This window comes from Polypterus senegalus, chromosome 2 (genome assembly GCF_016835505.1).
Source record: "Polypterus senegalus isolate Bchr_013 chromosome 2, ASM1683550v1, whole genome shotgun sequence".
Classification (NCBI taxonomy): domain Eukaryota; kingdom Metazoa; phylum Chordata; class Cladistia; order Polypteriformes; family Polypteridae; genus Polypterus; species Polypterus senegalus.
Window position 1 is genome coordinate 194136341 of NC_053155.1, and position 12345 is coordinate 194148685.

Consider the following 12345-nt stretch of genomic DNA (forward strand, 5'->3'; position numbering starts at 1 on the left):
AGGTTCCAGCTCTCCTGAAGAACTACTGTGCTATTCTTTATTTAATGCTTTTTATAGTCCATCAATTGACTTTAATGTATTTTATGATGTTCCACTATTTTAATGTTTTATGCGTATTTTTCCATTGTTTGCACCAACTGATTTTGCTTTTTTTTTATTCCCTTCTAGACCTTTTGGACAATGCTATGAATTCTTAACATTGCACACAGTGAAGAAATACTTTTTACCAATAATAGAGATGGTTCCACAATTTTTACAAAATCTTACAGATGATGAGTTGAAAAAGGAAACAAAAAATGAAGCCAAAAATGATGCATTGTCTGTGATAATAAAGTCATTGAAAAACTTGGCTTCAAGGATACGAGGACAAGAGGAAACTGTGAAGAATTTAGAAACATTTAGATTAAAAATGACTCTTAGGTGAGGATTTTTAACAAACTAAATGAGAGAATGGGCAGCACGGTGGCACAGTGGTAGCGCTGCTTCCTTGCAGTTAGGAGATCCAGGTTCGCTTCCCAGGTCCTCCCTGCGTGGAGTTTGCATGTTCTCCCTGTGTCTGCGTCGGTTTCCTCCCACAGTCCAAAGACATGCAGGTTAGGTGGATTGGTGATTCTAAATTGGCCCTAGTGTGTGCTTGGTGTGTTTGTGTGTGTCCTGCAGTGGGTTGGCACCCTGCCCAGGATTGGTTCCTGCCTTGTGCCCTGTGTTGGCTGGGATTGGCTCCAGCAGATCCCTGTGTTCAGATTCAGCGGGTTAGAAAATGGATGGATAAATGAGAGAATAGTATAGCATTAGCGGAACCATAACTGGATGACCTTATTTTTCTTTTGGTGCAACACAGAGGTACAATGGTTAGTGTAGCTTGCTCATAGCTGCAGAGGTGAGGAATAATTCCCATTTTAGTGTTATACCGCTGAGTTCCCAAGCATGCAAGTGCCGAACAGCTCCAAAAATGCCCACTAGGGTGTGAACTTCTGTCAAAAAAAGACTAGTAACAGGTGCAGTGTGAAATCTTCATAAAAAATCAATTCTGCTCAGAAACGCTCTGTAGCACAAGAAGCTCCATGGAGCACAAATGGCAAAAAGGAATTGCCTGAAAAGGCAATCCAAGGTGAACAAGTCCAAATCGCAAATCCAGAGCCAAATTCAAAAACAGAGCACAGACAGAATCACAATAAGCACAAGAACTCACCAACTCCTTCGGACATTCGAGAATGAACCACCAGGAACTGTGAGAAGTGATGGGCACGGGGTCCTGTCTCTTGAGGGACCACCCAGAAAACACAAGGCGCATAACCAAGGCATTGACAAACAGTCAAAAACAAACAGAAAGAAAATTTCAAATAAACACAATCAAATTATTACAAACAAAATGCGTAAAGAAGACTTGAAACAAAGATTTGAACCTGCGCTAGGGGAGGAACCCTGACTAAAATATAACATTTTAGTCATTGGGTATGTGTGGAGTTTGTATTTACTGTGCAAATGTAAGGTTCTTTGTGCAAATTTAAGGTTCTCTGTGTTACTCCTAAGTCAAAAAATGATCAATTTAAGGTTAATCACTCTACACAACTTTGAGTGTGGGATTGTAAGTAAATGTGTCCATGTTTTGTTCCTGCCATGTGCCTGGGCTAGAAGAAGCTCCTGAGTGGTGTTCCACTGCTGAAATAAGTAAATTCAGAAAAACAAAGGCGAATTATGGTCTAATGGTGATTGCAGAAAATGGGGTTACATGTTACCTGTCCCTGGTTGTGTGGGGATTTTAATTTTCTCATCTTATATACATGGATTTTCTCCAGAGTGTGTTATCACATTCCAGGTGGTGATATAAATTTGCCTTGTGTAAGTGAGTGAGTGAGTGAGACCAGTATTGATCTACCATGCAATAAGAAACAGCAAGTCCAGACAATGACAGATGTATTTTCTTACTGGCAAATTACATGGAATGCAGAGATGCCACATTCAGAACTTTGATTAAAGGCTTTCCACAGCAGTCTGGAAGTATGCTGATAGATGACTTTTGCTAGTACAGTACAGCATGTGAAGTATGTGCAGTAAATTAATTTTAATGGTTCTCCAGTATATTTTGTTTGAAAGTTACTACAACCTTTTTTTCACTAAATTACATTTTTATTACCAGATTGTTACAGATTTCATCCTTTAATGGTAAAATGAATGCCCTGAATGAAGTTAATAAGGTGATTGCAAGCATCTCCTATTCTGCCCACCATCATGGAAATGCAGAGGAAGTGGAGGAATGGCTGACAGCTGAGAGAATGGCAGTAAGTTCTGAAATGTGCTTTGTAATGTTTCAATCAGGAATTCAACATGACAGATTTTTTTTTAAATTGGTAATAATAAATGTGCTCATTTCTGTGCTGTGCTTATTTCTCACAGTGAGGATCTACAAATACTTAAAATATTATACTTCTCCCCTGAAAATTGTGCACCACGACCAGCATTGAGCAACTCCTGAACTCTACATAAAAAGGACTGTACACGTCAGTATCATCTCACGTCACTTTGACTTACTACGGATGCTTTTGAAGGCGACCATAAATTAGTATTTTATAAATGCGAAACTTACCCACTACTCCGCTCTGCAGCTTCCAGCGTCACACTTTAGACATCAAACACAAAAGGGAACAGCCGGCATTGATGTCAGGACTGCCCTAGCTGTTTCTCGTTGGTTCACAAGAAAGCCCTGTCCTGGTGGGTCTGCATAGATCGCGGTCAACGTCTTGTCTCCCTCTGTACACTGCGGTTCGACAGGTGCCTCTCCGAGCCCACACCGTTAAAGACACGCCCTCTTTTCTATTTATGAACTCTCGCGCTTTTTCCTTCAAAACTAAGTGGGCGATAAACAGGAGCGTCAGTACTCGTTAGAGCGCGAAAACGGTAACTGGTAAATAAATCTGACATGTAAAAATGTCGCGGTATGATCAACCAACAGGACGGCTCTTTCCAAATACTGTGAAAGTACAACTTTCAAAGGCTTATAAAAAAAGGAAATCTTGAATTTTCTTCCAATACTTGTGTAAGACCAAAGGTAAGCCTCTTTATAAATAAAATAGACCGTCTGAGTACAGCTGTATGGAAACGGAAATAACCGCGTTCATGCAAATCCTTGTCTGTTATCTCTTTCACTAACAGGGTTTGCAGTTCAACATATTTAATATTAAATTGAATGCCAGTTATCTACTGCTGAACCACTTTTACAATTTTGTGTTTTTTTTAGCATTAAAATTGTCGAAAGGTCTGGTGTTAAATACAGAAGTGTATGAGCGAGCGTGGCCATCAACATGAACTGCTCTCCAGCCTTGGTCTCATGGTCTGCGCCTTGGTTTAGATTGTCACCAGGACTGGATTGAATTGATTGAATGAAAATGTTGGCGTTGCTTTAAATATAGAATCTTAGGGCAGAACCAAAAGTCTCACATTCCAAATGTTGCACACATTTATACGACCTTAAATAAACCTGTGCAAACGTAAGCTTACTAATGTTAATTAGTACTTTTTTTATTTTCAAAAGTAACTGACAAAATAAAGGAATATTCAATTCATCCATACTTGATCCTTAATTCTCCAAAGCAAGTACTCGTGTGGAAAGAAAACGGCATGTGCATATACTGTAGGCACTGGCAGCTCTAGCAATTTTCACTGCCGCCCTAAAGCAAATCTGATGATACTACGAACCCCGTCGGTCATATGGTCCTATCTATGACATAACAGTTTTAATAATTTTAGTTTTTGGTATAGTGTTAACCTATATCAGTTTTTCTCAGCCACTGGATCGGTCGTGGTTGACGTTGCAAGCAAAACGAAGAAAAAATAATGGCGTTTCAGCTACTAAAATGCATTGAAATACCACCCTTAAATCCCCTCTCCTGACAGCCCGCCGGTGGGAAGCCCCGCAACCAAACCCCTTCCATTCTGACTCGTTTAACTAAGGTGTGTCCCCCATCACCCCCGGCCCCTCCAACCGCTCTTTGCGTTTTACTAAAAGGCGATAGCACCACCAGCCCCTGCTCACCGATTACTGTTTGTGAGTGATCAATTAAACCTAAAACGGTGAAACTGGGTCCCGAGGCCAGAAAGGTTAAGAAACATTAACCAATTCTGTATTGCATTTTTGTTTAAATGGATCATAGACTGATTAGTAAATGTAGGTTAACTACATGTATATTTTATGTGGACTGTAGGTATGTGTTTTTGTTATTGAGTTTCTCAGTTCCTGGTAAATGATTCCAAAGAAAGTTAGTGGTTTAATAAATATATTAGGTAAATAAATATGATACAGTATATATATTTAGGAACATTGTTAACATCAATTTAACATATACATATAACAACACAATAATGCATAAGTTAACTCCTTGATGATAGTTTCACCTTACAAACAGTATCAATTTCAAGAAGTAAGCATTAATACGTTTAATGAAAAGTTTATTACAATTATAAAAATACAAATCACTAAAAACAAAAACCCCTTTCATCTTGAATTCATTCTTGCAAATTTAAAAGCAATTTCTTTTTAAATCCACTATTGGGTCTAGTTCACTCACCACTGATAAGATTGTGATTTCCATTGTGAACCCCCTGAAATACAATATATTTTATGACAGCTTCAACTGATTCCTCATAAATGGAATTACGATTCCTGTGTTTTCTCATCCCTGTAATTCCTGACTAATCTATTCCTGATTGACTACCCTAACCCTAAATCTTTTTAGTAGTAATTTAAATGAGTTGTTCTCTACTAATGGGGAATGCTGTATTTCAGACTATTTTGAATTCATATATACACAACTACTGTATATATATAACTGCATAATATATAGCAAACTACATTATATATATAATTCTCTCTCTATATCTGTATATATATTAGCCTCTCTCTCTCTCTCTCATATACAGTGGTGTGAAAAACTATTTGCCCCCTTCCTGATTTCTTATTCTTTTGCATGTTTGTCACACAAAATGTTTCTGATCATCAAACACATTTAACCATTAGTCAAATATAACACAAGTAAACACAAAATGCAGTTTTTTAATGATGGTTTTTATTATTTAGGGAGAAAAAAAAATCCAAACCTACATGGCCCTGTGTGAAAAAGTAATTGCCCCTTGTTCAAAAATCACCTAACTGTGGTGTATCACACCTGAGTTCAATTTCCGTAGCCACCCCCAGGCCTGATTACTGCCACACCTGTTTCAATCAAGAAATCACTTCAATAGGAGCTGCCTGACACAGAGAAGTAGACCAAAAGCACCTCAAAAGCTAGACATCATGCCAAGATCCAAAGAAATTCAGGAACAAATGAGAACAGAAGTAATTGAGATCTATCAGTCTGGTAAAGGTTATAAAGCCATTTCTAAAGCTTTGGGACTCCAGCGAACCACAGTGAGAGCCATTATCCACAAATGGCAAAAACATGGAACAGCGGTGAACCTTCCCAGGAGTGGCCGGCCGACCAAAATTACCCCAAGAGCGCAGAGACGACTCATCCGAGAGGTCACAAAGACCCCAGGACAACGTCTAAAGAACTGCAGGCCTCACTTGCCTCAATTAAGGTCAGTGTTCACGACTCCACCATAAGAAAGAGACTGGGCAAAACCGGCCTGCATGGCAGATTTCCAAGACACAAACCACTGTTAAGCAAAAAGAACATTAGGGCTCGTCTCAATTTTGCTAAGAAACATCTCAATGATTGCCAAGACTTTTGGGAAAATACCTTGTGGACTGATGAGACAAAAGTTGAACTTTTGGAAGGCAAATGTCCCGTTACATCTGGCGTAAAAGGAACACAGCATTTCAGAAAAGAACATCATACCAACAGTAAAATATGGTGGTGGTAGTGTGATGGTCTGGGGTTGTTTTGCTGCTTCAGGACCTGGAAGGCTTGCTGTGATAGATGGAACCATGAATTCTACTGTCTACCAAAAATCCTGAAAGAGAATGTCCGCCATCTGTTCGTCAACTCAAGCTGAAGCGATCTTGGGTGCTGCAACAGGACAATGACCCAAAACACACCAGCAAATCCACCTCTGAATGGCTGAAGAAAAACAAAATGAAGACTTTGGAGTGGCCTAGTCAAAGTCCTGACCTGAATCCAATTGAGATGCTATGGCATGACCTTAAAAAGACGGTTCATGCTAGAAAACCCTCAAATAAAGCTGAATTACAACAATTCTGCAAAGATGAGTGGGCCAAAATTCCTCCAGAGCGCCGTAAAAGACTCATTGCAAGTTATCGCAAACGCTTGATTGCAGTTATTGCTGCTAAGGGTGGCCCAAGCAGTTATTAAGTTCAGGGGGCAATTACTTTTTCACACAGGGCCATGTAGGTTTGGATTTTTTTTCTCCCTAAATAATAAAACCATCATTTAAAAACTGCATTTTGTGTTTACTTGTGTTATATTTGACTAATGGTTAAATGTGTTTGATGATCAGAAACATTTTGTGTGACAAACATGCAAAAGAATAAGAAATCAGGAAGGGGCAAATAGTTTTTCACACCACTGTATATATATATATATATATATATATATATATATATATATATATATATATATATATATATAATATACATACTACATTGTATGCACACTCTATATACACACACTCACCGGCCACTTTGTTACGTACACCTTGCTAGTACTAGGTTGGACCCCCTTTCACCTTCTGAACTGCCGTAATTCTTCATGGCATGGATTCAACAAGGTGCTGGAAACATTCCTCAGGGATTTTGGTCCATATTGACAAGATAGCATTACGCAGTTGCTGCGGATTTATCGGCTGCACATCTGTAATGCAAATCTCCCATTCCGCTGCATTCTAAAGGTCCAAAGGTGCTCTTTTCAGATCTGGTGACTGTGGAGGGCATTGGAGTACAAGTGAAGTCATTGTCATGCTCAAGAAACCAGTTTGAGATAATTTGAGCTTGATGCGTTATCCCACTGGAAGCAGCCATTAGAAGATGTGTACTTTGCAGTCATAATGGAATGGACATGGTCAGCAACAACACTGAGGTAGGCTGTGGAATTTAAACGATGCTCAGTTGGTACTAAGGGACTCAAAGCATGGCAAGAAAATATTCCCCACAAATTCTGACCCTACCATCTGAATGTTGCAGCAGAAATCAAGACTCATCAGACCAGGCAAATTTTTCCAATCTTATGTTGTCCAATTGTGGTGAAGTAATTACCAATTTCATGCTGTAAAGGTGTCTGGTTTGTTTTTTTTTACAAAAAGATAATGTTTTAAACAGAAAAGAGTCTTTCTGTTACCTGGAACTTCAAAGAACATGAGGATTCATGTTGCCTGAACCTACTGCGGTTGTCTATTCAGCTTTCTTTAAGAATCTAAAAAAGATTAGCACATTAATCATTTTGATTTACCTGGTTTTATAGGAATGGATTCAACAAAATAACATATTATCGATCTTACTAAGAGATAGTTTGCATCAGCTGCAGTATGTGGAGAAGCTTGAAAAAATCCTACGATTTGTAATAAAAGAAAAAGCGTTAACTCTTGGAGATCTTGACAATATCTGGACAGCTCAGGTAAAATAAAGTGTCCACATCTGAATAAGATGGAGTTTCTCTATATGATTTTATAATTATAAATGGTGGATTTTGCAGTCCTGCAGGTTAATGGTGCCAATTAATGTGTTGGTTTCTTCTTTATGAATAATGGTGCTGGTTGGGTAGGCTTGGCCACTTCCGCATGAGTCTTTATTAGAATACTCTTGATAAGAAAATGAATGAAAGACTTTTGAACTTGAATAGCCCCTCCAATTTCATTTCCACACATGAGGTAGTAAATTCTAACCATAAGCTTCTGGTTCAATTTCTGCCTCTGACTCACTATGTGACCCCTTAAAAAGCACTAGACTTTTCTGTGCTCCAGCTGGGCTTTGTTACAGAAGGGCACTATAGAAAACAAAAATGGTCTGGTTTCCCTTAGTGTGTACATAACCCAGCAGACATTTATTAGTAAAATGAGAACTTTTTGTTCTAAACTTAGCTAAATGCTAATGAGTCATTTATGTTAATTAAAAGGCGATTTCCTAAACTCTGGCTCTCTATTGCCCTTAAACAAAAAACATTTTTAGAACATGGATTATTGGATAAATGTGTCACTAAGGGATGTATCAAATTGACAAAAATAATTTCAGATCTTCAGAAATAGTTTTTTTACAAACCTTGGCAGTAAATTGTTTTATCTTTCTTCATACAGCTCCATCCATTATCCAACGTGCTATATCCTAACTGCAGGGTCACAGGGGTCTGCTGGAGCCAATCCCAGCCAACATAGGGTGCAAGGCAGGAAACAAACCCTAGGCAGGGCGTGCACACCCACACACACTAAGGAATATTTAGAATTGCCAATGCACCTAACCTACATGTCTTTGGACTCTGGGAGGAAACCTGAGTACCTGGAGGAAACCCACGCAGACACAGGGAAAACATGCAAACCACGCAGGGAGGACCTGGGAAACAAACCTAGGTCTTCTTACTGCTAGGCAGCAGTGCTACCCACTGTGCCACCGTGCTGCCCATACAGCTCAACGCCTTTCAGAGTTTTTATTTGTCAATAACTTGTTAAAATATAAAAAGTATGATTTTTTTTGCGGGTTGGAACAGTGTGATGTACTGCCACCCTGTTAACAGTTGCTTCTAGTCTTGTTTTGTATGTGGCATTTTATATGATGAGCTGTTGCTCCCTGCTAACTCTGTAATGAGTAAAGCAGGTTCATTAAATTGATGATTTAACATAATTTTTTTTCTAATTTTTAATTATTGAAATCACACAACATTCAATACAAATAGATCAATTTTACAAGAATAGGATTGAAAACAAATCAACCCCCACCCCTGAGAATGAGAGCATGATGATTTAACATAAATTTTAAATGGTTTTACGCTATCAGGCAAAGCTCATTGTTAGGCTTTTTTGGTAGGATGAGCTCTTGTCTTCTATTCAGGCATGGTCATCATTGTGGTCCTTGTGTATGATAGACATTTTGCATTTGATCAACAAATTAAACCAGAACATTTGAATAGATTCAATGTCTACATTCCTGGTAATAGATTTGTCTTGTTATAATATTTTTTGTGCACAGTTGAATATTCTAGTCAGAAGGTTATATAATCGTTTTCATCGTTCACAGGCACAGCTACTGGCAGTATGCATACTGTTTCAGAGACTATGCAATACTGTGATTTAATACACAACACTTTATTTCTTGGAACACATTTATTATTATTTATTATCATCATTCCTGCTGAGGAATCTGTTTAGATCGTGTTATAGTCAAAGACTGGTTTGACTTCAAATGTTTTAACTTATAAGCTGAAGTAAGAACAAGTAATGGAAGAACTGAAGGCTTATATAGTGAGACTAGTTAGTGCAATGAGGATCAAAGACTACACAACACTAAAGACATTTCTGAGAACTGAATTGTTATGTTAGGTATCTCTGCAGACTGCCTTGACTGTCAGAAAGTACAATAAAATTGAAATTTCAACAAGGAAGAATCTCCTTTAAAGGCATGCTAATGTGATAGTTCCAACTGTTATTTGTATTTAAGTACCATTTTATTATGACAGAGATGAAATGCTGATTACAAAAATCCATATATGTACAAAGATATATATATATATAAAGATAATCCTATTGATTAATTTTTCCAATAATCAGTTAACTAGAACCAATACAGTGAAGTTATTACTTGCATTTATTTGCTAATTAGTCTGCAAAATGTTGCCACTGTCAGGCCTCATGATTAATGCACATAACTACCCTTCCTCAAAATTCTGTCTTCCTTACTTGAAAACTCACAGAATTAACATTCAAAGTTTTTGATTTTGTTAATACTCCACTGAATTCCACTCATATTTGCTGATAACTGATCATTCCACAAATTATGTAATTTTAGTATATGGCTGGTACTTATACTCTTTGCTACCTAATGTACAGATATATTTTTATACTGTAGTATTATTAATATCATAAGACAAGCATATGGCAGACCTCACATCTCTCCTAGAGATCAGGACCAAGACATAGCAGAATCTCCAGTGAGCAGACACAACAAATTTCAGAGCATTTTTCTGTTGCACACAAGAATACATACTGTATGCCCACAATATCACCAGATGTTTTCCTAAGTTAAATGACTTGATGGAAAAAAGTATAACTCTAGTGCCACCTGCTCTGCTTGAAGCTATATGTACAGTAGTTTGGAAAATAAATCCATGATGCGAGAGTTGAAGCAGCTAAGTATCAAGTACTTTTTCTGTCAGTTAAAGTTGTGCACAACAATACTTCCTCTAGAGCTGGGTTGTACAGTATGTTAGTACTGGGAAAATACTGAAAAATCCAAAATTTAAAACAGTGAGGTACTATCATTTAGGGATTTTTGATTTTCCCCTCAATCTCCCCCACAAAGAGCACACTGTCATAGTTGTTTGAAAACGCCTGTTTCATAGAATTCACAAAAGGAAATCACATGCTTCGACATGATCAGAATTTCACATGGAACTGGCATCCAAACCCCCCCCCCATTATTACTATAATGTGTTTGGGATTTCACTTCTATCAAGAGAACCATTTTGGTACCAGTACTGAGGTAAAAAAAAAACTAATATCAAAAGTCTATATTTTAGTACCAATTCAACACTTCTCTACGGACATGAGCCTGCCATAGTTGTTAAGCTGGAAGGCCTTCATGGTTGAACCTGTGGTCTGATCAGGAGGTGCTGTGCCTAAATATCAGGGTATTTTGTTGGAGTGGTGGGTCCTTCTACTGGCAGACAAGATACACTTTCTGAGAATATGGTACACTTCCTGATATTTTTTCGGAAACATTTGAATAGATTCAATGTCTACATCCCTAGTAATAGATTTGTCTTGTTATAATATATAATTTTCATCAAATAGGGTAAAAACCATCTTGTGCCCATTTACTTTGGCTCTCTGGTGGAAGACTTGGTTTGGTGATTTAGCTGTTGAGATCTTAAGATTTCCGACAGTCCTTTAAGTTGCAGTTTAACTTGTTAACTCCATGAGCAGCAGTTTCTTTTCAGAATATGTACAACCCAGGCTTAATCACTTGTTATGCTTTAAGTGAATATTAAATTTAACAGAGGTACCTTCTCTCTTCCTACCTGCTCCTTTTGGCAACATTGCTTTTACAGTGGCAGTCCCTATTGCTATTGCAAACTAGTCATGGGTTTGATTGGATAAACAGTCAACTGATGGTTTCCACTTCACTGTTCTAAATGAAATAAATCTCTTTTGAAAAGCTGCCAGTGTAAGCTGAAAGACACTCACCACCCACCACATCTATTCCTGTCGCAATGTTCTTGTTTGTGTCTCTGATAAAAATGCTGTCTTTCTTCCTACCACTAGGCAGTTACTGTAATTGAAATTGTGCTCCTGCACATTCACCATTTCTTCATATTGTTAAGATAGAGAGTTTTACCAGATGGTGTAAGTTTTGTATTTGTAGATTATCTCCCTTTTTAAATATTTTTATTTTTTTCCAATTCAAGTTGGCTTAAGCTTTTATTTAAATGAAGGAAATTAAATAGATTTAGACACTATTTTTCTTTCTTCTTTCCCATGTCAGCAGCTTAGAATTGTATGTTTTCATTTTTAATATATCATTTCTTGGATTAGCATTTAGATTTTGCTGAAAACAATGTTTAGGTATTACCTTACTCTATTAGTTCTATTACATACTTGTCAGTGCTGATTTGTTTATCAACACAGTAGTGAAGTTTTTAAAATGGCTGCCCAGTGTGATTTTTGCTTCAAAAAACGTTTTGAGTTGACTCCTAGCTCAATCCACTGAGTGGAAGTTAAATATTCTCACAGTATTTATTGAGGCTTTTCTTCCACACAGTGAAGACATTTTGTTAGGTTGTTTAGCAATTCTTCAAGTAAGTTTGTGCATTTTTGTGTACGAATAGTGATAGACTACCACCATGCATTTGTTGCTGCTGAGATTTGCACTGTCAACCTCCAATGCAGAGAGTGAGGTTAGTAGATGACTAGGTGGAACTCCAGTGTGTCTGTCTTTATTCATTTTGTACAGCAGAATATTACATGTCTAAAATTCTGTACTGTTGAAAAGTTTTTTTTTTAGTTGATTTTACTTTTATTTCCTCATATACTTTTACAAGTACCAGTTTTTGATTAAGTTGCTATTTGCCACCTAAAGTTGATATTTTTGAAATGATACTGTTTTGCTGCTTTTTTTATTTAACTAGTGGTTCCAATGATGTGAGTATATTTGTCCCCATGTTAGTGAATTTCAATATACATGGTTATGCA

At 37.5% G+C, this 12345-nt stretch overlaps 1 protein-coding gene across 1 annotated transcript in view; it reads left to right on the top strand.

Moving 5' to 3' along the window:
* Positions 1–12345, top strand: part of LOC120524448 (probable ubiquitin carboxyl-terminal hydrolase FAF-X) — a 260143-nt gene that overhangs the window by 34663 nt on the left and 213135 nt on the right. Inside the window, exons 8-10 of the mRNA XM_039746300.1 lie at positions 169–420; positions 2141–2282; positions 7413–7565. Of these exons, the coding sequence (XP_039602234.1) occupies positions 169–420; positions 2141–2282; positions 7413–7565 (547 nt within the window). The remainder of the gene's footprint in view (positions 1–168; positions 421–2140; positions 2283–7412; positions 7566–12345) is intronic.